General features: G+C 35.8%; 3 protein-coding genes and 1 pseudogene across 5 annotated transcripts; 3 read left to right on the top strand and 1 right to left on the bottom strand.

The window, feature by feature from the left end:
- Positions 1–1,066: 1,066 nt before the first annotated feature.
- On the top strand, positions 1,067–3,773 carry LOC118062970 (polygalacturonase QRT3). The gene is made up of 3 exons (XM_035076875.2): positions 1,067–1,333; positions 1,483–1,710; positions 2,596–3,773. Exons 1-3 carry the CDS (start codon positions 1,148–1,150, stop codon positions 3,679–3,681), a joined length of 1,500 nt encoding a protein of 499 aa, XP_034932766.1. The 5' UTR covers positions 1,067–1,147; the 3' UTR covers positions 3,682–3,773.
- A 1,045-nt stretch (positions 3,774–4,818) lies between these two features.
- Positions 4,819–11,772, top strand: LOC118062848 (polygalacturonase QRT3-like; annotated as a pseudogene).
- A 1,325-nt stretch (positions 11,773–13,097) lies between these two features.
- Positions 13,098–14,951, top strand: LOC118062847 (polygalacturonase QRT3). The gene is made up of 3 exons (XM_035076710.1): positions 13,098–13,193; positions 13,333–13,560; positions 13,923–14,951. The coding sequence occupies exons 1-3, from the start codon at positions 13,098–13,100 to the stop codon at positions 14,949–14,951; spliced, it is 1,353 nt and encodes a 450-aa protein (XP_034932601.1).
- Positions 14,952–21,054: 6,103 nt separating this feature from the next.
- LOC118062834 (choline-phosphate cytidylyltransferase 1) lies at positions 21,055–26,907 on the bottom strand. 3 transcript variants are annotated; one of them, XR_012169426.1, is made up of 9 exons: positions 26,342–26,901; positions 26,111–26,224; positions 25,509–25,604; positions 24,889–24,931; positions 23,960–24,115; positions 23,782–23,862; positions 22,298–22,408; positions 21,913–22,193; positions 21,055–21,543 (listed from the first exon to the last, which is right to left on the bottom strand). XR_012169426.1 is itself a non-coding variant. In XM_035076690.2 (8 exons), the coding sequence occupies exons 1-8, from the start codon at positions 26,488–26,490 to the stop codon at positions 21,520–21,522; spliced, it is 774 nt and encodes a 257-aa protein (XP_034932581.1). In that variant the 5' UTR covers positions 26,491–26,907; the 3' UTR covers positions 21,055–21,519. The 3 variants fall into 3 exon arrangements, 2 of the variants coding, with proteins under 2 accessions (XP_034932581.1, XP_034932580.1); XM_035076690.2 differs by lacking the exon at positions 21,913–22,193 and having other exon boundaries at positions 26,342–26,907; XM_035076689.2 differs by lacking the exon at positions 21,055–21,543 and having other exon boundaries at positions 21,870–22,193.
- Positions 26,908–27,449: the final 542 nt, after the last annotated feature.

Genomic DNA, 27,449 nt, shown 5'->3' with positions numbered 1-27,449 from the left:
ATACCTAAAAAATAATCAAAATAAAAATTCATTTAACCCTATAAATTAAATTAAATTTATGAGGGGTTCCTAGCATAGTTATTAAACTTGAAACAACTTGACGGGTTGACCCAAGACCTAGTTGACCCGATAGCTGGATTGATCCATGTAAGACAAAAGACTGAGATGAGCAAAAACCCGGTTGACCTGTGACCGGGTGACTCGGCAAAACCCGGTGAGACCTGTCTTTTTTGTTTTCAAATGTGTTTTTTTTTTCTAGCCATAGACCTCTTTCTTTTTTATATATTTTTTAGTTGGTTATTAATCATTTTTTAAAATTTATTATATAAATACTAGAAGAATGTTTTATTTTTTCAAAATGGGATTTGAAATCTCTTAGTGTGTGTGTGCGTGTGTTCTATGTTCACAAGAAAAAAACATTATTTTTTCAATGTGGGATTTGAAGCCTTTTAATATATATATATATATATATATATATATATATATATATATATATATATTCACATGAAAAAAGTTATATTTTTTTAATGTGGGATAAAAAAATTTTTTTTTGATTTAAATACTTCAACTTGAAAGGATAATATACTAACATAATATGTTTTCAATTCGAGATAAAAAAAATTTAAAATAATTTTTAAACTTCAATAACATGTATAATCTATATTCACATAGATTTTTTTTTTTAATTTTTTCATATGAAATATTGAAATTTATTTCTTTTTAAAATTTTTTAGAATTAATTTGAGTTAATCTAAGTTAATTTGGGTCACCTTGTATAACCAAAAAACCGGACTCCTTTTTTAGTTTTGTTTGACATTGCATTTCAAAAGTGTTTTTGAAAAAATTTAAATTTGTTTTGCTTTAAATTAATATAATTTTGATATTTTCAAATAAAACTATGTTAATATCAAAAATAATTTTTAAAAAAATAAAAAATATTATTTTAATATATTTTAAAATAAATAATACTATAAAAAATATCCAAGAATACACTTTCAAACACGCTACCGTGTAATAAGTATGGTTGCCAGAGGAACTATAGTTGGTTGGCATTTTTTAAGAAAGAGAGAACATTTCAGACGACCTTGGTCCTCTCTTTCTCTCACTCTCACTCTCTCTCCCTCTCTCTCCCCGCCTGTCTCCAAATATGGGGTTTAAGATAGCCTTAAAAAACATCTCAACGCTGTGCTTCCTTTTGCTGTGGTCGGTGCAAGAAACAACTTGTTTCATCAAGAAACATAAGCTGATAGAATTCCAAGAAAAGCTTCAAGAAATGGTGGCCTCAAGCAGCCCCATTCCACCACCTTCCCCAGCCGTCTCACAAACCAAACAGGTAGGAAGTCATTTCCCCCTCCAATTATATGTATAACTGGACAGTACAGCACTATATTTGTATATTTAGATATTCGTGTGTTTTCGACACACACACACACACACGTCGATGCATTTTTATTGATATATATATGGATGTTCATTTTTAAGAGTGGGAGAGTGTTTTATCCAATTGGCTATGGAGCGGATCCAACTGGTGTTCAAGACAGCAGAGATGCCATATTGAATGCTTTGAATGATGCCTTTCAAGTGCAAAATGGGCTTCAGTTGCTCTCTGGTGTGAATGACTTGGGTGGTGTTGTAATTGATTTGCAAGGTGGAAACTACAAGATCAGCATGCCCCTCAGATTTCCTGCTTCTGGTGGAGGCAACGTTGTGGTTAGACTAATTTGCTTTTCCTTTCTTTGAATATACACATGTCAATGCTATCAACGATACAATGTGTTTGTGTTTATTTGTTTCATTACAACGTATTTAAATCCTTCAGGGCATATATTTCCTTTCTCTTTTCACTTTTTCATGTGCAACCGTAATTATATGTTCTTGGACTCTTACAGTGGTCGGAACGGTAGACCTTGGAAAGAAACTTGAAGATATTGAGGCAACTTTTGCATCCTTGCATTTGGGTCTGTGCCACATTACGATTTTGCAGTTTTCTGCATGAGAAGCATTAAATAAGACAGCTCTTGTGCTGCATAATTTTTTATTTTATTAATGCTTCCAATATCTCATCTTCTATAAATTCATCACATTCCCACCTGTAATCCGAGTGAACACTTCAATACCGCTATATGCAGAGCAGTGGTTGGGTTGGTTAGAAATTTTCAATGTAGAAATAAATGAGCTTACAAAATTGGTTACTACCTTTTCTCTTGAATCACCGAAATCCTGGTCATAGTTTTAATTGATGTTTTTTTAGGGGAGGGGGGGGGGATTTTAGTTTCGTTTTTGTTTAGCAATTAGCGAATAGTTTTCTCACATGGAGAATAAATTCTTTCAGGTTGAATTTTAAAAGAATCATACAAATATGAATTGGATTTAAATCCCAAAAGATACTGCAGGAACCATAGTCACTCATCATCAACATTAAACCTTCCAAGGTTGCAATACTTATCGGAGCTCCTCATTGAGGTTATGGTCACTCTGCGGGCGCCTGATTATCATAGCACTAAGAACTTAAAGAAATGTTTTAATATTCATTTATGATTTCCACTTTCTCATTCACGTGCATTCTGAGATATGTTGGTGTGCTCAAATTATTAGGTAAAAGGAGGAACTTTGCGAGCATCGGACATGTTTCCTGGCGATCGGCATCTCATCGAAGTATGGTCACAGAATTCTCAAGTACTTGATAAAAGAAACAAGGTACATGATCCTAACGGTTTCCCTGCTGGAAAATTACAAAATGGCGCCATCCTCTATGAGGACATCACCTTCCGGGATATCCTTTTCGATTCGGGATATAGAGGAGGAGGGATTTTCGTTGTCAATTCAGCCAGAATTCGAATTAACAATTGCTTCTTTTTACACTTCACAACAGAAGGAATTTTAGTCCAAGGAGGCCATGAGACCTTCATATCTAGCTGCTTCCTAGGACAGCATTCCACTGTTGGAGGGGATCCAGGCGAGAGAAATTTTTCAGGCACCGCAATTGAACTTGGGAGCAATGATAATGCAATCACAGATGTTGCTCTGTTTTCAGCAGCCATTGGTGTGTTATTAAGGGGTCAGGCTAACATTCTCACAGGGATACACTGCTATAACAAGGCAACGGGCTTCGGTGGTGTAGGAATTATGGTGAAGTTATACGCATCACTGACTAGAATAGATAATTGTTACTTGGATTATAATTCTATAGTCATGGAAGACCCTGTTCAAGTTCATGTTACTAACGGGCTATTCTTGGGAGAGGGCAATATAGTTTTAAAAGCGATCAATGGCAAAATTTCTGGAGTAAATATTGTGAATAACATGTTCAACGCAGACCCAAAAGGTACGACTCCTATTGTAGGATTAGATGGGACATTTACTAGTGTTGATCAAGTGCTCATTGATCAGAATGATGTAGTGAGTGGCATGAAATACAAATCAACAGTGGGGAAGCTGACAGTGGCCGGAAATGCAACGAAATGGGTCGCAGATTTTTCTTCAGTTTTGTTGTTTCCTAACCAGATTAATCATTTTCAGTACTCATTTTACATTCACGGAATGCCTAATGGGTTCCCAAATCATGCAATAACAAATGTGTCAAATAATGTAGTTGTCGTGGAGAGTGACAAATTGGTCAATGCTGTGGTTTCTGTGATTGTTGATCAATGTAACATGGCTGGTGAGAGTAATGTTATGTAAATTTAGTCGTTGTAATTCTCTTAAAATCATCAAAATCATTAAGGAGACTCAGTGGGTATAAATTAAAGCCTAGAATCATGGGTTGTCTGCTACTTCACTCTCTCTCTCTCTCTCTCTCTCTATATATATATATATATATATCTATATCTATATTTATATATAGAATGATGCAAACTTTTAGACTTTTACTGTTTGCATCTTCTCTACCCCGGTCAAACAATGCTTACTGTGTAAAAATATAAAATAATAACCACTGCTATTTGTTTCGAACTTTAACTTATAGAAGTTGATGAAAGAACAATTAAAGATAACCAAGAAGCTTCTGATAAAGAAGCAGAAACACGTTGCGCAGTCAGCGCATGCTTTCAACTTACACCTCGGTAATTTACAAAGGATCTCTGTTCATGTGTGGTCCTAGTGGTGCAGCATTGCTCTTTTCGTTGTAAGAAAGAAACCTAATTAAACTAAAGGATATATATTTACTAACCTAATCCAATATTTTCCATCCCGTCCGTAATAACAGCAATAATGACCATAGCAACAGCGCAAGCAAATCATCATCCAGTAACAATATGCTCATATTTGAAACGACAGATAGATGAACTCGTGTAAGGATTATCTATACAGAGAAGCAAGTCCAATACAAATCCATTGGTTCCACAAAAAAGGCCAAGAAAATCAGCTCAACCGAACATTTTTCCTTACCCTCTTGCCCACCCATGTACATATAAATGTGTGCCTTGGTGCTGTGATTTCTTCAAAAACCAGCTACGTATATACAACAGCTGCACATATTTTGTGATTTATCACCGAAAATTGTTGTAGCTGAAAATAATGAGAGGTTTCTTGGTATTCTGCTTGTTAATCCTTTTGCTCGTACAACAATCGAGTTGCTCCATCCAGCAAGAAAAGCGACTAGAATTTCAAGAAAAGCTGCAAAAGTTTACCACCTCTTGTCATTCATGTCAAAAGCACAAAACTTCACGCAATAAGGTAGTGAGAGGCTATTGATATAATATTTCAAAAAAATTAAAAATGTCAATGATTAATCCCCGAAGAATATTCCAACTTCTCCTTTTAATTTTCACTAAATTGAATGATATATATATTATTTATTTATTTTTCTTCTCTCTCTTGATGTGTGTTATTTTGAAGGAGAGAGTATTTTATCCAATGAAGTATGGGGCGGACCCAACGGGGGAGCGAGACAGCAGTGATGCCATATTGAAAGCTTTAAACTACGCATTTCAAGTGCAAAATGAGTTTGAGCTGTTGCCTGGTATCAATGACCTGGCTGGCGTTGTGATTGATTTGCAAGGTGGAAACTACAAAATCAGCAAACCCATTAGGTTTCCAGCTGGTGGAGGCAATGTCCTGGTGAGTATCCCCGTCCAGTTCATTCTTATCCATATACAGCGATATTTTACATATCGATCATCTTTTTTACAATGTACATAATAAGTAGCACTAGCTTCTGAACTGATTTAAAAAACACTTCCAGATCATTTTTCTCTTTAGACTAAATACTTTTCTATATTTTGAAAATAAAACATCTTTTCATAATGTTTACCTTGAAATTTCTAGTAAAAGAAAGGCTAACAATCGAGCATGTTGACTAATCCATAAGGTACACGCGGGAACTTTGCGGGCATCTGACGATTTTCCAAGTGATCGTTACCTCGTTGAACTGTGGTCACCAAGTTCTACGGTTGTTCCCAAACCTTCCAACATCCATCCCGACGGGGGAGAGAAAAAAAATGTTGGGATATACTACGAGGACGTCACCTTTCGGGACATCCTGTTCGATTCAAGCTATCGCGGAGGGGGAATGTTCATCATTGATTCAGCAAGAACTCGCATACATAATTGCTTCTTTATCCACTTCACAACCGAAGGAATTCTAGTCCAAAAGGGCCACGAGACCTTCATATCAAGTTGTTTCCTAGGACAACATGTAACAATTGGTGGTGATGAACATTCCCCCTCCGCGATAGCTTGAATCGAACAGGATGTCCCGAAAGGTGACGTCCTCGTAGTATATCCCAACATTTTTTTTCTCTCCCCCGTCGGGATGGATGTTGGAAGGTTTGGGAACAACCGTAGAACTTGGTGACCACAGTTCAACGAGGTAACGATCACTTGGAAAATCGTCAGAAACTTTCAGATTTAGTGGACGTAACTTTTCATATAGCAGTTATGATTTCAAGGTTACTTAGAGTACGTAACCTTTCGTATTTGCTTCTATATATAATAAGAAAATCAGAAAATGATGCAGTAAGTTAAGCATCACAAAAAAGGCCTCTGTTCTTTGATTGTTTTGTCTCTGAATTTTGTGTGAGTTTCCCAAATTGTGTGACTGGCCGTAAGAAAGAATAACCTTCATTTTAAACAGTAAGTTACAATTGAAACACTTAACCTTGCATTGGCGAAGATCGTGTCAAGAAGGCACGTGTACAAGTACTGAAACGACAATTGTACAAGGTGCATATGCAAGATTCAGAAACCATAAATGAGTATTCGATGAAGTTGACTGCCTTGGTTGGTGAGATCCGATCGCTTGGCGCGAAACTTGAAGAAAGCGAAGTTGTTGAAAAGCTGTTCAGTTCGGTTCCAGATCGATTTCTTCAAATCATTGGGACAATTGAGCAGTTTGGAGATGTAGACACGATGTCGGGGTTTCGAAGCTATTGGGCGTTGAGAACATTTGAAGAGGGATTGAAGGGCGATTCTCATACAGAGAGTACAGGAGAGCAGCTGCTATTCACCCAAACCGAAAGGGATGCAAGAACCCCAAAGGCAAAGAAATATGAAAGTTTCAGCAACAACAAAAGAGGAGGACGTCACTGGAGAGGACATGGTAGTGGGCGTGGATATGGTGGAGGTCGAGGAAATGGTGAACGCACTAACGAAGACCGAAAGCCACGAAACTTCGACAAATCCAAGGTTAAGTGTTTCAATTGTAATGAATTTGGACACTTTGCAAAAGATTGTTCCAAGCCAAACCGAAGAGAGAGGGCTAATTTTGTTACAAACACAAACCGATGATGAACCGGCACTACTTGATGGCCGAAACTTGTGTTATCAGCCACTCAATACAGAACGAGCATGTGTTACTGCACCGAAGACAAGTGGTGCCAAAGATTAAAGGCACCCGAGAGAAGGGTGGTATTTTAGATACCGGCGCAATAACCACATGACCGGATGTATTGAAAAATTTGCTGAAATTGACACGACTATTACAGGGTCAGTCAAATTTGGGATGGCTCGACTGTAAATATCCAAGGAAGAGGTTCGGTTTTGCTTGAAGATTCACAGGTGAACATCGAATACTTACTAATGTCTACTAGCATCCAATGTTGAAGAGCAAATAATAAGCCTTGGCCAGTTGATGAAAACGGAATGCAAGGTTGTGATTGAAGGAGGTGTTATGACTATTTTGGACAGATTACAAAGGCTGTTAGCAAAAGTGAAAAGGTCAAGCAACGGTTTATATGTGCTTAACATAGCACCAGCTCTACCCGAATGCTTTCTGGTAAGCGAGCAAAGAAGAGCATGGCGATGGCATGCAAGATACGGGCATGTGAATTTTCATGCTTTGAAGTCTCTAAGTCAGAAACAAATGGTGCCAATCGCTTGCCCATAATCGAGCATGAAGATCGCATTTGTGATGGATGTGTTGATTGGAAAAACAACAACGAAAACCATTCCCTGCTGAATCAATTTCAGAGCCGAGTACCCTCTTGAGTTGTGGCATATAGATTTGTGCGGGCCAATCACACCGACTACGAATGGGGGGAAAGCGTTATTTTATGCTAATTGTCGATGATTGCACAAAGGTTTATGTGGCAGGTTCTGATCTCAAGCAAAGCCGAGGCGTTTGAAAGTTTTAAAAGGATCAAAGCTGCAGCCGAAATGGGAGAAGGGGTGTAAGTTGAAGCTTTTCGAAGTGATCGTGGTGGTGAATTCACATCAAATGAGTTCAAGGGTTTTTGCGAATTAAATGGCATTAAAACTACTTACTGCACTTATCTCCGCAGCAAAATGGTGTGTGGAACGGAGAATCAGACAGTGGTTGGCATGGCAAGAAGTTTGCTGAAAAGTAAAAGTGTTCCCGGCGAATTTTGGGGAGAAGCGGTGTCAACGGCAATTTACTTGCTGAACAGAGCACCAACTAAGAGTCTGTTGACAAGACACCCTATGAAGCCTACTACAATCGAAAGCCAAGAGTTGAACACTTGCGAATTTTTGGATGCATTGCTCACGTGAAGAATGTCACACCTCACCTTCCGAAACTAGCAGATCGAAGTAAACCTATGGTGTTTTATTGGATATGATTTGAATACCAAGGGTTAATCGATGTTTGATCCAAAGACAAAACAGGTGGTAGTGACTCGTGATGCGTGTTGATGAAGAAAAGAAGTGGACTGGACTGATTCATCGCTACAGAATCTAAACCAGCAAAGGATATCTTACTGTTCTTTATTTCCTGTTGCAGTTTCAAGTGATGCTGCCCATCAACGAATTGAGGAAGAGATGTTGCATCCTAATATGGCGTCTCCAAGCCAGGGTTCTATCAATTTGGCGAGCCTGAGAATACATCTGCTGGTAGCAACAGAGCAGATGAATTCGGCTTGGAAATGCTCAAACTCCAGTGTTGTTTCCTGTTGAGCAGATGGCATCCGAATTCATCCATCCAGAGGCATCAGAAGTGGGACCAAGAGGAACGAGACCTAAATAGTTTTGTATGACAAAACCATTCCTACTGAATTGGATTATTCGGGGCTATTGTTTGCTAGGAGAGGGATGAGCCTATGAGTTTATGAGAAGCAAGAACGCGATTCAGCATGGAGAAAGGCTATGAAGAAGAAATTTCCAAGCATACAGGAGAATGCAACATGGAGGTTGTTGCTTTACCAGAAAATCAAAAGCCAATTGGTTTGAAGTGGGTATTTAAATTGAAGAAAGATACTCAAGGGAGAATATCAAAACAAGGCGAGTTAGTAGCAAAGGGGTATGTTTCAAAAAGCACGGGATAGATTTGCGAAGTTTTTGCTCCTGTTGCTCGATTGGAAACTGTACGGTTGTTGATATCAATCGCTGCAAAAAAGGGGTGGCAGTGCATCACATGGATTGTAAAATCCGCTTTCCTTAACGGTGAATTGGAGGAGATGTGTATGTTCTGCAGCCACCGGTTTTGAGATAAAAAGGAGAAGAGTATAAGGTGCTGAAACTGTATAAAGCCTTGTACGGTTTGCGACAAGCCTAGAGCATGGAATTCCAAGTTGGATAAGTCGTTGAAGGCACTCGGTTTTTGAGAGGTGTCTTCTAGAACATGCGGTGTACACGAGAAAGGAAGGAAATTTAATGTTGGAGTATACGTAGACGATTTAATTATCACTGGAGGATGCATTCGAGACATTGACAAATTCAAATCTCAGATGAAGGGCTATTTAGAATGGAGTGATCTTGAGGTTGCTTGCTATTATTGGGAATTTGAAAGTGTGTCAGACTCCAACAAGAATCACTTAAAGACATCGGGTTTTTGCAAAGAAGTGCTGGAGAAATGGTGGGATGAAGGATGTAATCAACACAGATTCCTAAATATGGAGCCTCGCTGAAATTGACATGAACAGCTTGAACCTTGTAGATGTAATTTGTATCGAAGTATCGTTGGCAGTTTTGAGATACTTGCTGCACCACGTCCAACTTGGCGTTTGCTGTTGAATGGTAAGTGATTTGATAGGAGCACCTGGAACACATGGCAAGCAGTAAAGCAACATACTGAGGTACGTGAAGGGAACATTGAACTATGTTTTGTGTATGAGAAGAAAGAAGGAGATTTGGAGCTGATCGGCAGTTTTCGGGATAGTGATCTGGCTGGTGACATAATGATCAGAAAAAGCACTTCAGGATTATATTCTTTTCTTGGGGCAAATGATCAGCTGAGTGTTCACAAAAGCAGAAAGTGGTGGCGCTGTCTTATGCGAAGCAGATATATTGCTGTTTGTGCGCGCGTTCAAGGTGTGTGGCTTGAGTCGATTGTTAGGAGAATTTGCAAGGCTGAACTAAGAAAGTGGTGCTAAAAATGGATAATCAATCTGCAATTGCTCTAACAAGAACTCAGTTCATCATGAGAGGAGTAAACTATTGAACTCGGTTTCATTACATAAGAATTGTGTGAAATCAGGATTGGTTGAAGTTCAGCATGTTCGTACCGAGGACCAGCTTGCTGATATCTTACGAAGTCACTGGGAAGGATAAAGTTTCAGGAGATGAGAGGAAAGATTGGTGTACTGGGACATCAATAAGAAAACAAGCTTAAGGAGGAGAATGATAGAATTATCTTGTTTTTTATTTCAGTTTGTTTTGTTTTAATTCAGCAGAGTTTAAGAGTAGACGTAACGTTCATATAGAAGTTATGATTTAGAGGTTATTTAGTGGACGTAACTTTTCATTAGCAGTTAATTTCAAGGTTACTTAGAGTACGTAACCTTTACCGTATTTGCTTCTATATATAATAAGAAAATCAGAAATATGCAGTAAGTTAAGCATCACAAAAAAGGCCTCTGTTCTTTGATTGTTTTGTCTCTGAATTTTGTGTGAGTTTCCCAAATTGTGTGACTGGCCGTAAGAAAGAATAACCTTCAAGTGGTATCAGAGCCTTGCCTGGAGTTAGCCATGAATGGATGAATCCTCGAAAATGCCGAACAAAAGGAGTGGGCCCCCAAGAAATCCGATGTAATCGTGGATCAGCTCTATTGGATAGGCGGTGTGCTCACTGGTGCTTCACGGACGTGTCCTGGCTCCAACGGTGAAGAGGAGTTGGACCTAGAAAGAGCAAACTCTCAAGTAGGTCAAGTGCCTCCGGATGCTTCATGGACGTGTCCTACCCCAACGGTTGAAGTGGAGAATGAAGAATCATGGTTGAGTAGAGAGTGGACGATAATGATTGTTTGAGGAGGCTCGGTGGTCCGTTTGTTTGAGGGAGGATTTGTTGGGTATGAACCAAAGTCCCACATTGGCTAGAAATGGGGAGATCAAGGGTATATAAAGTGGACAAATATCTCATTGGTATGAGGCCTTTTGGTATAAAGCCAAGAGCAAATCCATGAGGCTTAGGCCAAGTGGACAATATCATACCATGTGGAGATAAGTGGTGTCGTAGTCCCTACATATACTGAGAGGAGTCACCTTCAGGACATCCTGTTCGATTCAAGCTATCGCGGAGGGGGAATGTTCTATTGATTCAGCAAGAATCGCATACATAATTGCTTCTTTATCCACTTCACAACCGAAGGAATTCTAGTCCAAAAGGGCCACGAGACCTTCATATCAAGTTGTTTCCTAGGACAACATGTAACAATTGGTGTGATCCAAAAGAAAAAAACTATACCGGAACTGCCATTTGATCTTGCAAAGTAATGATAATGCAATACAGACGTTGCCATTTTCATCAGCTGCTATTGGAGTATTATTAAGGGGCAGGCTAAACATTCTTACCGGGGTACACTGCTACACAAGGCAACTGGGTTCGGGATTGGGCGTAGGGATTTTTAGTGAAACACAAGGATATTGACTAGGATGGATAATTGTTACTTAGATTGGACAGCTATAGTCATGGAAGATCCTGTTCAAATTCATGTGACTAATGGTTTCTTCTTGGGAGATGCTAACGTAGTGTTAAAAGCAGCCAAGGGTATAATGTCCGGGGTAACCATTGTGGATAATATGTTCAAATCGGATGCAAATTCTATGCGTCCTATTGTTCAATTAGATGGGAATTTTGCTAGCATTGATCAAGTGGTGATCGATAACAACAATGCCGTCGGTATGGCCGTGAAATCAACGGCCGGGAAGTTAACAGTGCCTGGAAATGGGACAAAATGGGTGGCAGACTTTTCATCCATATTAGTATTCCCAGATCGGATTAATCATTTCCAGTACTCTTTCAATTTTGAAGGGGTTCCTGTGGCATTCCCAGCACATGGAGTGACCAGTTTATCAAACAATGTGGTGGTTGTCGAGAGTGACAGAAGTGTTAATGGAGTTGTTTCTGTTGCTGTTGATCAGTATAATAGGAAGGGAGAGTAGAGATTGAAATTGTTCTAAATATTTATAATATTCAAATGGTTATTTTTGTGAATCCACTAAATGCACATACAGCTTATTTAAGATTTGTATTTGATACTCCTGCAATTTGTTTTTTGTTACAGTTCTATTGCAAATAATTTTTTTACTAACTTGAAAAGAAAATGTTAAGACAACGCTAGTGTTTTTTAAAAAATATAAAATTTAAATTATAGACTTAATTATATTGAATAAGCTTGATTAATTTAGTAATATAATTTTAAAAAACATAATAAATAATGAAAAAAAAGTTAGTAATTAACCATAAAAAATAATAACTCAATGTCATACTCTGAAGAAAAAGAAAAAAAAAATTATGTTAGATACCTACTGTTGCTCCGCCATGGATATAGCTTAACCACTAAAAAAGACTTATTAAGACAATTCAAATATCATTACAAAATGCTACTGAACACTTATATTTTTGGAGTGAGGGGCAAAATCACCCTTCACTTTTGTAATCCACCGTACATTGCCTCACAGATCATAATGCACACATTGAACACTTATAGTTTTTTTTTTAATTGTAATTCTTTAAATAATCTGATGATTTCTGTTTATTTTTTTTGCATATTAGTTTATATATTTCTTAATTTGTTTTAAAAATTATAAATAACATCCTTTTATTTTTCAATTAAAAAGAAATATGATACTTGAAAACGTATATATAATGCAAGTATTTTCTTCTTTTACATTAGAAAGTGACTTGAAATTCTACCGGGTGAGCAAAAGGTCTGGGTTTTACTAAACCAAATTTATAACTCAACTGCTCCAAAATGCAAAAGGAAAAACAATAAAAATAAACATATTCAGTTCCCAACAGCCACAAGTAATTAATTTCAGTTACTATTTTTTATAGAACCAAATCTCAAAAAAAAAAAAAAAATGGCATTAAACTGAGATTAATGCCAATTTATAAACTACCATTGTAATTATGATCATTTAATGTCTTACGCTAATAACTCACAGTGCTTTACTGTTGTTCTCGCGGTAAAAAAACAAGGTTTGTAACAGACAAGAAATTATATCTAATGCAAATAGAAAACTTAGAGCTTCGTCCTCCAACTTGCTTGTTTAATTCTCTCCTTCTCTCTCCCATGTAGATTTCTTTCTCTCCTTCCTTTTACATCTTTTCATGTTTTCTGCTTAACATGGCCAAAGAATTGCACGTTAACCCATGACCTCCCTCGGAGTGGCGTAAATTTAAGACAATGGAACCTTTCTCAGCATGCTGTTTTATTGTATTAATTCTTGTACAAGGTGCGACTTGTTCTATCACACGACAGATCATGACGATAAAACTCCAGAAAAAGCTACAAGAAATGGAAGGCTATCGTCCTGTCAATGCCACCTTGTCATTTCCTAAGGCACCAAACACCAAAAAGGTGAGACTTTCTTTCTGTATTACATTGATCGACTTCATATACAGGTAACAAACATATGTGAATGTGTGTGTGCATATTGCTTTTTTACTGGGATTTTATTTGATCAAATAACGTTCGTTGGATGTCATTGAATTGTTAGAATGTAGGGAGAGTATTTTATCCAATTGGGTATGGAGCAGATCCAACCGGCGCACAGGAGAGTTGTGACGCCATAATGGATGCTTTATCCGACGCTTTTCAAGTGCAAAATGGGCTAGAATTGCTGCCTGATGTGCATGACTTGGGTGGTGTTGTAATTGACTTGCAAGGTGGAAACTACAAGATCAGCAAACCCATAAGGTTTCCTTCTGGTGGAGGCAACATTGTGGTTAGCACTCTTCTACGCATGACTAGATTAATTTCTCTTCAATTATCTCATCGGAACAATGTTTTTCTCTGAAGAAAAAAAGATGGTTTAAATTTGAAACGGGAGGAAAGTGGAACAGAGTTATTTAACCTTGGAGCATGAAAACTCTTCGCGTGCTAATTAAGAGATTGAATAAGATTTGTGCAAGTTTTTTTTTTTTTTTTATGAAGTCTAAACTCTTCCGACACTTGGCATGTCCTTCAGAAGTATTTGTTTCCCTTCGCATAAATTATAATTAAATTTTGGATAATTCATATTAGCGTATATATAAATTACGAATCTCTAACCAAAGATACTGATAATGAAAAATGCTCTACAATTAGGTGAAAAAAGGGACATTGCGAGCATCGGAAACCTTTCCCGGCGATAGGCATCTTATTGAACTATGGTCACCAAAGTCTACGATGCATAACAAAAAGGTTTATTATGAAGACATCACCTTCAGGGATATTCTCTTTGATTCGAACTACAGAGGCGGAGGCATTTTCACGATGAACTCAGTCAGAACTCGCATTAATAATTGCTTCTTTATACACTTCACAACACAAGGGATTTTGGTCAAAGAAGGCCATGAGACCTTCATATCAAGCTCCTTCCTTGGACAGCATCCAACAATTGGCGGGGATAAAAACGAGAATAAATTTTCAGGCACTGCCATTGATCTTGAAAGTAATGATAATTCAATCACTGATGTTGTAGTTTTCTCAGCAGCCATCGGTGTTCTATTAAGAGGAGAGGCAAATATTCTGACAGGGGTGCATTGTTACAACAAGGCTAATGTTTTTGGTGGCGTAGGAATTATAGTAAAACCAACTGCATTTTTAACTAGGATAAACAATTGTTACTTAGATTTCACCAATATTGTCATGGAAGACCCAGTTCAGGTTCAAGTCACAAATGGGCTGTTCATCGGAGATGCCTATATAGTTTTACAGTCAATCAATGGCAAAATCTCTGGATTAAACATTGTGGACAACATGTTTAAAGGGGAAGGCAGAAACTTGAACCCAATAGTGGAATTAGATGGAAATTTCACTATAATTGATCAAGTGGTGATTGAACGTAACAATGTGAGGAGCATGAGCTTGAAATCAACAGTGGGGAAACTAACTGTGGCCGGAAATGGAACGAGGTGGGTGGCGGATTTTTCGTCGGTGTTGATATTCCCTAACAAAATTAGTAATTTCCAGTATTCGTTCTATGTTGAAGGTGTACCGACTGGGAATGTAGTGCATGCAGTGACCAATGTATCGGATAACATGGTGGTCGTGGAGAGCAACAAGGTCGTCAGTGCAGTTGTTTCTGTGGTGGTTGATCAGAGTAGCATGGTTGAAGAGATCAACTACTTGTAATTATTCAATTTTGCTTTTACTCAACATTGAATATATATATCACATTTCTGCAATTAATGACGGATAAAGCCATAACTTTACGTTCGTATATATTGTTTTCTTTATACTTTATAACACCATGTTTTATTTTTATTTTGTTGAGCTTTTTTTCCCCATTTCTACCTTCGATTAAATTATCAAATACTATTTGCATAAAAAAACAACTATGTTTCTGCACATCAACTTATCTAGTTGTATCAAATTTCTGCCTAGCACAAAAAAAAAGAGAAGAAAAAGCATAACTTGACAAATTATACATCATAAACTGTTATTTTTTTTTTTTTGCTTGAATTAAGAGGATGGAGAGTCATTACACCCTGATAACATAAATAAGAGATAATATATCTTACACCTGTATTAATAAAAAATAATTATTTCTAACATAAACATTAATGAGAGATAAATACCTCTTATAAAAATATTAATGAGGGATAAATATCTCTAACACATGTTTTAATGAGATAGAAATGTGGTAGGCTATAAGAGACTATTATACACCTAATGGTGAAGATTGAATAGGATCCAGACTAAAAAGCTTAAATCATATTAAAAAAAAATAATTCATAAAGACTAGGTATTGAGTCTAATTCACAAGGTCCAAGAGGCACTAGAACACTTACTCAGCCTAGACGTGTGGCTTGGACTCAATAGATGCCAGACACATGCTAGACACTTTAGATACGTTGCCTAGACTCGTAGGAGCTACGCGCATATCTAGTGCTTGGGCTCAAGTGTGGTGCTCGAGCCAACAAGAGTTAGGCATGCACCTAATATTACCTGAGCTCTTCAGAGCCCAAGATAGGCGTATTGTTTGGGTTTAAGGGTGTCAAACCCATGACATAAAACCAGATATGAACTTTTTGGCAGAAACCCTCTAAAGCCTAGGTTATTGTTAAAACAAACCTTAGGCCAATAAAAAGTTATTTATAAAATACTAATAAATTTTAGTTTATTAGTAGTCCCTAAGTCTTTGTAAAAAAAATACACAAAGAATTAAAGATGTATCTAATTTCTTTGATGAGATTCTTAATTTTTCTCTATATAAAAAGAGGAACATATATCTTAAAGCACATCGCTGAAGTATTCATGTGCAAAGGTGCTTGCCATAACAAAAAAAAAAAAAAAAAGCTTCTTTTAGATGAAAAATACTTGGAGAAATACTTTATGGTAGTATTAGCTTCAACCTGGTGCTTAGCGTTTAGGATCAAGTGTGGTTCTTGAGCCCTCGAGCTCTATAATCTGTATGAATGCCTTGTGCTTATGCCCATGTAGAATGCCTAGTGCCGAGGCTCAGATGCATTATCTAGGCATCAGGGTGATAGGCTGCGCACCAAGCACTTGGGCCTAGAGACCTTCTAGGGCTTGGGCTGTCATTAAAATGAGCTTTGAATTAATGAAAAATTGTTTAAAAAATATTGATAAATCCTGGATCATTAATATATAATTGAATTTTTTGAGATTTTGAGTATGATGCTCTATTTGTTGTATCTCTTTAAATTTTGATTTGTTTTTATCCATGGAGTAAGTAATTTACCATCCACGTAAATTTATGTATTTTTATCTCCTTTTATTTTCCTTAATCTTTTTTATTTATTTATGATTTACCAAAATATTATTTTAATATACTAGACAAATCTCTAACATTCTGTTTCTAGGATGATTATTTACATAAGGCCATTGAATAAAAAAAGGAAAGATTTAGGGGTTTAAATCAACTTTGTTAAGCCATTTTTGATATTTTAAAACCTGTATAAAAACTTTAGAATTTGAATAATTCAAGAAAATTAAAAATTATATGGGAAAGTGATTGTTTTGTTTATCTTTTTAGCTACTTAGATTAAATGACAAATGTGGATGGTTACGTGTTAATTTAGAAGACTGGACAATCACTTGTATAAAAAAGAAAAAGATAGACATGTGCTCCCACACTAAAACGTTAAGACCTTCTCTCTTTTTTTTTTTTTTCTTTTTTTTTGTAATATTCATTTATTATATAAAATTAATTTAGCTAAATATTTTATCTCTATCTTCTTTAATAAACTCTTATCTTTATCCCTAGCAATTTCTTTATGGTATAGGTACTATTGACCTATCAAATATTAACGTCTATGTTATATATTTATATATATATATGATGTATTTACTGCTTGTTGAAGGAAAACTGTTTTTTTTTTGGTCGATTTCACTATTTTATACATGCTTGTATATTTGGCTTGCTGATTTTTTAATTTTGTTATTTTTTATTTATAATACTTATTTATATTTTAATAAAAATAAAATAAAATTAAGTACCACCTCGATCCCTGGATCCCTTCCCTTTGCACCGCACAAAATACATTAATTATTTACTGATCCCAAAATAATCAGAAGAATTTAGCCTTACTTACTAATTACATGTCGTGCAAACCCAAAGGAAGGTGAGATCCACAAAGATCAGTCATTGTAAAGCTTAGAGATCATTCCCAGCCTAGGTCATTCAAAATTTCTTTCAGCAAAAAAAAAAAAAAAAACTTCACATGATAAATTAAACTGCGAGAAATAATCAAAACTAATACTACTCAACTGTCAAGATTTTTTATAAAAAAATTAATTAAAACTGCTAACTACACAGTTTTAACTTGTTAAAACACAAAAGCAAACTAGACACCCAAGAAATTTAAAGTAAATTTAGTCATTAAAACCCTAACAAAATCACCCTCAAACTTGATATTGGTAGAGGAGAGGCAGTCCCTGCGTTGGATTTGTGAGTGGAGGAGGGTGGCTGTTAGATTTTTGAGGGGGAAGCTTTGTCGTGTTTGGCTATTATTTTGCTTTGTTAGAGGAAGAAGAACTGGGGAGAGGAGAAGAATTGTCGAGTTTTAATTCAATTTAAATATCCTGATGAAAATTCCATCGACAAATGCTGTTGAGATTTTTTTATTTTGTTGAAATTACTAATGAAAATTTTTCATTTCAATTTCCGTCCGAAAAACAGTGACATAATATTTTCTATGGGTGTTTAATTATAGTTTTCTGATTTTATGGTAATGAATAGAAAAAACAAAAATAAATATTTAAATAGAAAAAAGAAAGTACAAACACATAATAATAAATTAGATGAAAAGTTCTTGCACAGATGGCATGTGCGCACACATGCCGTATATCAATTTAATAGGCACATTGACATATATTTTTGACAAAATCTTACCAAAGCACTTGTTAAAAAAAAATCTGAGAGTTCAGACATGCAAATAATAAATTAAAATAAAACTAGAAATACTTAAATAAAATCACACATTAATTAAAACTAAGTTTTTTCTTTAAACAATTTTAATTTCTTGTTGTTTTTAAGAATATATATATATATTAAAAGTGTGTTTGAGAGTGTTTTTGTGATTGTTTTTCAAAGTATTTTTCACTCGAAATTATATCAAAATAATATTTTTTTTTATTTTAAAAAATTATTTTTAATATTAACTGATCAAAATGATCTAAAAACACTGAAAAATATTAATTTAAAACAAACAAAATAAAAAAAATTTAAATCTTTTTTTTTTTTTTAAATGACATAAGATTAATCAAATTCAGCTTTTAGAATGAAGGATTTTCTTTGATGTTGCATCCAAAATTCAAGTTCAAAAATTCAAGGAAGGTCCAAACAAGCCTCACCACCGGATGTTAATTTGTTTATTAATTGATTAGGTTCAATATATCTTGCGACAGTATAAATGTAAGTCTAAGATCCTTTCTAATTCACGTCGTTGTTGAAAAAATTTCTCAGCCAAGATAAATTTCAAGAACTTGCGATGCACTTCTCTAAAGAAAGAACACAGCAGCCACTGAAATATCTGGCAGAAGCTTGCGGGCTTCTGCTCAACTCCAGTGAAGATCCTGCTGAGAATTAGTCGTCTACTTTTTCCAAAAACTTGTTGTGTGATGCAACTTGATGACAGCAACCATTAGGAATCGGGGAAAATGTTCAAGAGGGAGAGATGCTTTTTTCTTTCTGGGAAAGCGCATAAACAAAAAGCAAGAGAGACAGTGGATTATCAAGTAAGCATATCCCAGGCCAACACTTCACCAATCATCTTGAAACCACCATCCACTGAGGTTCCTTGTCCTTGAATTCATGTTCCCTTGGTGTTTTATGTAACATCTGCTACGTGTGTTTCTCCTCTCCACCTTTTCCCTCTCTACCACCCATACTTGCCTTTCATTTTCTCTCAAATTCTCTTTCCCTTCTTCATGGCTGAAGCTTCACCGTCTCCCACACTCAGTCCCACAATGAGCGCCCCTTCATGCCATGATCAATCCCAGGAACCGACCATGGATTTCAATGTAATGGTCATAGTTGCTGCAATGTTATGCGCCTTCGTTTGTGCCTTGGGCCTCAATTCCATGTTACAATGTGTATTTCAATGCACACAACGTACGGTAACGGAAACAGCAGGATGGATATCTTCTAGCAGACAGAACTCCGGTTTAAGGAAGAGAGAAATGGTAGGTTTGCCAACTTCAACTTATGCCCGTCAAGGTTCACCATCATCAACTTCAGGTTGCGCTATTTGCCTAGCAGACTTCACCGACGGTGATAAAATAAGGGTCTTGCCTAAATGCAACCATGAGTTCCATGTTGATTGCATCGACAAGTGGCTACTCTCTCACTCTTCATGTCCTACTTGTCGGCAAAGGCTCAAGTCCATTGATGAACCAGTGCCTTCTCTGGAGCAGATAGTCACTGTCTAACGAAGTCAAAAATTAGTTTGAGTGTTTATATATATATGTGTGTGTGTGTGTGTGTGTGTGTGTTTCTCCTCTTCTTAATTGGCTAGCCCTGGCCTGGATTCTTGCATCATTATTTCTTGTAGTGTGTTAAACAGAATTGCAAGGAAACTCCAATTGCAAGAATTGTTTCTCCTCTCCATTTTTTTTCACTCTTTATTTGTGTTTGGAAGACGTGGCTGAATGGCCACCATTTTAAAATTTGTCATGTTTCTTTTGTTATAGCAGCAGCTGACATTGATTTTCCCTGTTGGGCTGCAAGTACACATAGGGCATATGCCGCATATCATTTATTTAGGTTTCCTATTTTCTTTGCTCTGCATCTTCTGCTTCTGCTTCCTTACGTCAAGAAACTCTCTTAGTTTGAGGGTGGATTATTTTTTGTTTTATTTTGGTTTAGTCTTTTTTGTTTCTCTGTCAATTTAAATTGCATTTATTCTTTCCTCTTATTCCACAACATCTCAATAGCTTCAGAGGATTATTCACCAGTTTCAAGTATGAGCAAGCTAGTTTTTGCATCAAATAAGCATAAACTTTCAATAGCTTCATAGCTTATTCTCATTGGTTCTAATTTTAAGATAAGAAATTTATGTTGCTTCATCTTCTTTTGAAATAAATTTGTGCAGGTAAAATGGTACTACCGTGTGATTCTTTCATTAGTGGATGTCAAAGTGTGGTTGTTGTTGTTTTTTAAAGTGTTTTTCACTTGAAAAAGCATGCCAATAATGTTTTTTTTATTTTTTAAAAATTATTTTTGAGATCAGCACATCAAAATGATTTGAAAACATCAAAAACATATTAATTTTAAAAAAAAAAAATCAAATTTTTTCGGAAGTGCTTTTGAAAAGAACTCCCAAACAGACGCTTAAATTTGAAGTTAATATTAATATTAAATTAAAATTAAATTAGCTTTTAAAAAATTAAATTAAAAGGAATGCATCAAAATTAAAATTACAAGGAATGCATCAAAATATTTTTATTTTATCCTTTAAAATTTATTTTTAAAATAATTACATCAAAATAATTCAAAAATATCTAAAAAAATAATTTAAAACTAGAATAATATGGTTGGACATCAATAACGTAAGAATATATCCACTACTCAATTTCACAATTTTTTTTTTAATTGAACGGAATTAGAAGAAGAGATTCAATTGAAGGGATTTCTTTTTATATTTTATCATGCCATCTACTTCTTTATTCTCTCTCCTCTTTTTTCTTCTAAGCAATCTATAAAAAAGGATGGGTTGCTATTAATTCTCTCACCCCTTGTCTTTTCATTGCATCATTGCCCAAGTGTGTCAAATTTTAAACTCTTAAACCTTAAGGAAAATGCAATCTCGAAGATGGATTGGACATTTGTTGCTGAGAAAGATATCATGAAAGTTACCTCCACCTTGTATGTGTGAAGGACTTGCAATTGCACGGATTTTCGACATGATGATTCGGAAGCCTGTAGGACAATATAAAGCAAGCAATAATGGCATAGGACAATAATGACCAGATTGCTCTTCTTCTTTATGTCTGGTGGGGTGTTTTGTCGTTGCACGTCTAAGGAATCAATATCCACCACCTACTTTGCTCCCATTCAATTCCACTTGCTGATTTGAATGGAAGGATATGTGCATGTGGTGAAAATTCAAATCATTTGAGACATTGAGGTTACCGTACGTGTTCTTGCAGTTCCATCTTGCTGCTGGTACCACCTTTCTTGGCTTCAGTTGACTAACAGTGCAATTCATGTTGATGTTCTGAACTCATAGACATTTCAAGAACGTAGAGCTTGAGTCCTCTGTAAGAAAAAATCATGGCTAAGATTAGAAGAAGAAGACTCATATTTATCAGATGAGATTTAGACCCTGGCTTATCATTTTAACGAAACATGTTAGAAAAATGGTGGGGGCGATGATGACTGCAGATCTGGTGATGATAATAAATGTGGTGAATGAGGTGCAGCAACAGTGGCTGTGGCAGCAAGTGCTGACAGCAGCCCTGTAGTCATCGGTGTCAACAGTTGGGCGTTTATAACAAACAAAAACGGATCATTTTGGTCTCAAACCCATGTTTTTCTCGGATGTAAAATCCTGTAACAAGAAAAAGGGAATTACAAACTGCAAAGATATTAAATTCACACCCTTATTTATTCACATAGAGGACCAACCTCAAATTTTAGACTGCACGAATTTTGCAAACAATATTCCTCTCCCAAACGAGAACCGTCACATATTTCTACACAAACATCAAAACCGTAGTATCGGTTCCTATCAAATAACAAATAACCAAAGAAGCTATTCAAATGTCCTAGTCACTGTATTCTTCTTCTGTGTCATCATCGTAGTAGTACTGATCATTATCACCATCACCATGGTATCTATCATATATAAGCCCTATTAACTTCTGCTTCGTCAGTTTCTCTTGAATTCGCTCTCTGATATTTGTTCCCTGATAGATATGCAAACCAAAAGGTGCCATAAGCATGCAAAAAGAAATCATCCATGCGCATACACTACCACCTACTTAATTCGGGCCAGGAAACAACGACTGACCATTTTATGACAGCGTTCTTCAAACATTTCAAGAAATCCAGCGACCAATCTATCAGCATTCTCCACCCACTCATTCCGATGCACACAGGCTGTTTTAGCGACTACTTGTATCTGCGGCATGAGGGCAGAATTTATCAATCCAATTATAAAAAGCCATCTGCCACGTGGTAGTGATGCATATAATTGATTTCTGGTTCTCTTCTATTGAATGGGAAGTGGTGCGCAACATTAATGGTAGCATCTCACAAGAATATTGATTAGCTAGGCCTACTCATCTTTAAGTAAAACCACCACTAGGGTTTGTTTGCAATGAGAAGCAAACTTAAAGAGGGATAGGGGGCAGATATGGGGTGAGTGAGGCTCCTAAGGCCAAAGGACCAATTAGAGCACCATTACACTAATAACTTGCATCATGTGTATCCAAAAGGGATCCCAGCATAATAAATGGATGGTTCAGTATAACAGATTATGCTTACAAAACACTTTCAATACTGATCCTAACAGCAATATGCACGTGCTTAATAAAGTAGGTGGCTGCTATATGGTCTAATCTTAACCCAAATAACCAAACTGCTTCAACAATTAATTTGAACATCAGATCGCACCAGGATGGAAAGTGGGCAAAGATTAAAGTCAGACACTTCAAACCTAAAACATTAGTTCTAAATGATGCTATACTACAACATAACATGAGCAACCATTGCACACGGGTGAAGCAAGAAATCTTGTTTTGTTGAGAGCAATCAGTTAATTTCTAGCCCCCCTCTCCTTAATCTATTTGACTAAAATTCATATGGTATTACTTGGCTGCAGAAGCAAGAATGTGGGAAGAAAATGAATGATCAAGCAACAAACCCTAAGGCTTCAAGGCTACACATCCTAATTCGCAACATGCTATCCTATATTTGCAACAGCATTCAATCATGCAACTTGTCCAGATGAATGGAGAAATTTATGTGTTTCAATATAGGATGCACATAAGGAAATTTCTGAAGTTCCAGCTTCACAAAATCATTTTGTCTGCACAAAAGCACTTAAGACAATCCTTACAACAGATAATTATTGCAAATCTAAATTAAGAGATGATACAGTGTAAAAAAAATGATGAATTTCTTGGCTGGTGTCAAGTTCTACGCTAGAGTGATGATTGCTAGATTTCATAATAGTGTTTGCATGCCAGACCATATTTTGGTGTCTTTCTAAAATTAGTTTGTCCTATACTGCCTCCACTCTTCAGCACATGTGTGAAACAATATTTAGGGTTTAATCCTTATTCTTCGCACAATTACATCTAATCTAAAACAAGGAAAGGGAAAACAAAATGGCATGGTGAATTCATGACAAGAAGAATAATATTATTTATCAATTTTGTACCTATCCCTCAAACAAAGAAGCACAAAGTCTCACACGCAACAAATTGTCAAAACACATGCCATGCAAGGTCACTATTAAGTATTAGCAATTTTGCAAGACAATTTGCATACCTTTTCCCCGACTATCTCTTGCTGTTTCTTCACTTTCTCACGCAACTTTTTAAACCCCATGTTAACTCTCAGCCGCTTTTCCTAGTAAAAGAGGATTGGGAATGAAAAAGATCAATTCTCCAGCAAGAACACAATGGTCAGAACTTAGAAAAAAGAAAGCAAATAAAGTAAAGCAAACCTTCACATAGCTGACACCCAAATCTTTTCTTGTATATCCACGTGCCAAATTACGCATCACATACTCATTATAATCTTTAACTATCCTCATTATAACATCTGATGTGGAGATCCCATCAGTCCGCTTTGTTTCCTTAAATCTCCCAACAGACTTGACCTGTACGAACATTTTGTAGAAATGCATTCTGTTGAAACTAGTCATACTTTGTTGTAATGGTGATGAGGCTATTAAGTAATCATGATTTGCCAGGTCAAGAAATTATGTCAAACATTAGAGTATCCTGTTGTTTATATGGATTTCACTGCACATGAAAAGTCATCAAAACCACGGGAAACTATAGTAGAAATGAACAGAAAATTGGAAAAATTATTTGGTCATGAACATTTAAGAAAAGCCTTATAATGGCAACTAAGGAAATTGATAGACAAGATAAAGGTCAAGAAGCAACAGTTTGAGTGAGTAAAAGGTATCCCAACAGCAGCGTTTTTATGAGTACGGATAGATTTTGAAGGAGAAGAATGGAAAAATATATTTTTCCCATTTCCATTAGAGGAACGGTTTCAAATGTGCGAGATGGTTAAATCAAGAGAAACTAAAAAATAAAAACAATGAACCAGTCTTTACCAAGGCAAGTAATGCCAACATTTGTAAAACAGATAGTCATATACAGCTCAGCAACATATTTCCCTCTTATGCATGAGGAAACAACCACGAAGATGGTCCCCGTAGCTGTGAGAAAATACAGGTAGCACTGACGATATGATAGCAAAAGCTTCTACGTATTAGTTCTAGCACATAAAAGATCAGCCATGGTGATGGAAGAGGAGATGAAAGCTATGAAGTAATGAAGCGAGCCAGATAGGAATGATGCTCAAACCATGGTGAGACAATTCTTGTGATTAGCAAAGCTCTGCTATCACTAAACTTACAAATTCATAGACATCCTTTCCAGCCCCACTTGCATCAGTATAACTACAATTTTAGGGCAAACAAAAAACAATTAACATATTAAAAAGCAAAAGGAACTTAAACAAGAACAAAAAACACTCAAGAGCACATGAATGCATATATTATGGTACAAAATGCAAAATGAAAGCACTACCAAAATAACATGTCAAATGAGGGCAAACAAGAAAAATTAAAATAGCAAAGAACATAGCGAAGTTAAATGAACAATTTTATGTAACAGAATCAACAATGCACTTGTTGTAACTTAGATAAAATGGAAGGAATCAAAGAAGCAACCACTACAAATAGGGTCAGTAAATTAATTTGAAGTAGGTCTTGAACATGTGTTGCATAACAAGAAATAGAAGCATTAAACACAGCACCTGCACATACAAAAAACGTATACACATGGGGATAAATTTAGTTTCCATGCAGTTTAACAAATGGTTCAACTAAAAGTTAACATGTCATCTAATTCAGCAATGATTTTCTTCTTCAAATTGAAAGACCAAAACAATGAAAGCATGCAGTTTCCATGATTTTTTTTTTTTTAATTGTTGGAAGACAAGCAGACAAGTCCATTTGGACTGATTAACCTTACGGAAGAGAGTCATGAGCCACGTAGTCGATCCTATGTTTGTCGAGAAACTCTTGTGTGATAACCCATGGTGCATCAGGGATAACTTCATCAACCCACCTGCAAAATTTACAGTCAGTCAACGCCACATGCACTCTATTCCCAACATAGAAATTTCACTTGTCCAAATTTGATATCTAAGATAAAAGTAGACAACTAGGTTTTGCCAGCAGACAAGTTCCTGGTACGAAACAAGTCATGTAATTAAAACTGTGAAAATAAAACTTGTGAAAAATTAACCTGATCAATTAGCCCTGTTTTTCATTAGATCACTATGAATCAGGAATACCAAACAGAGACAATGGGAATTTTTTTTCGCAAGGAATACTATCTTGTGTGCAGTCTATACAATTCAGTTTGTCGAAAAATCATTGATGCCAGTAATGAGAGATTAAGCACATCTGAAGTACGACGGCAATCTATATCCATGAAAAGTGATATCTAGGACGCCATGAAAAGAACATGCATAGCAGTTAATCATTTGGGAACATTTTGTTTCCTTTTTAATTTTTTATTTTTTTTCAAACCAGAGAAATGGAGATTCAAAAATTGAAAGCAAAACCTACCTGCAATGGCGAAGAGACTCGTAGCGTTCTTGATCAGTCATCACAGTTTTACCCTTGTATTTGTGAGTTACTTCATCATTGCAGCATCCAACCACCAAATACGTGTTTGGGAATCTATCAAATTAATTAATACTATTATTTGTAACCGAATTTTGAAAAAAAAAAAAACAATAATTGAATTAAAACAGGAGAGAGATTGTGAGAGTGATAATAATTAAATAATTAAGATACAGTTTCTTGGCTTGCTCGAGAGAACGGGCATGGCCAAAGTGGAAGAGATCGTAGATGCCGTCTGCATATACTCGTACTGGCCTCTCCTCCTCCCCCTCCTTTGCCGCCTCTACTAGCCTCGAGCTCTTCTTCGCCTTATCTTCCTCCATTAATCTATTTATTTATTTTTGTTTTGTCTTACAGAGTGATTCTCTCTTCAAGTAAAGAAAGAATGAAAGACTTTATTTAGCGTTGCTTGGAACAGCGCTGAAACCATAGACTGCGCTGCGCACACAGAATCTCTCTCTCTCTGTCTCCTTTGACATCACAAACCATGCTTCTTCTTTTTTATTATTTTTGTATTTGATTGGTTAACGAATTTTCAGACGATAGGGCACAAAAGAGAATATTTCTTCTCCGATTATATTTTTTCTTGAAAAACAAAAACCGGGACCCGAAGTCTAGAACCCAGAAAAGAAAAAAAGGCAAGCAGATTTTATTCTCAAACACTTGATTGATTGATGGAAATTATCTGTTAATTTTACCATCAATTCTCGTACTGCCCTTTTTTTTCAGATGTAATTTGCTGATAATATAGTGTTTTTTTTTTTTTTTTTTTTAATTTTCAATTCGAAAATCTTCTTCTTCTCGTGTATGCTTATTGTTTTTTCTATTTCATCCTATCATATGTGCAACTGGTCAAGCAAATTATAGCGATGGTTTTTTTACCGGGTTAATTTATTATTATTTTTTATTTTTTAAAATCCAACTAGCCTGGGTTTTGGGTCAACTAGATCAGTCAATTAATTCGGCCAAGTTTTATAAGGATGGTATTTTCAACCCTCTTAAGCTTATAATAAAAATATTATTGCTTCCTTTATTTGGTATTTAAATTTATTTTTCAAAAAACAAAATTTACTTAACAAAAAGAAGGCTTTTTATATATATATATATATATATATATATCAAACTTTAGTAATATTATACCTGTCTTTTATTTTAGTGTCGTGAGTCACTCCTATTTTTCCTTTAATTTTGGGTTTTTTTCTTATTTAAATTTAATACCTTTTACTTTTAATTTTATTATTTGACATTAAGTTAATTGAGAATTGAGTATTATAATTTTTTT

Source organism: Populus alba, chromosome 3, assembly GCF_005239225.2.
Source record: "Populus alba chromosome 3, ASM523922v2, whole genome shotgun sequence".
In the NCBI taxonomy this organism is placed as follows: domain Eukaryota; kingdom Viridiplantae; phylum Streptophyta; class Magnoliopsida; order Malpighiales; family Salicaceae; genus Populus; species Populus alba.
This window is presented reverse-complemented; position numbering and strand designations above follow the sequence as displayed.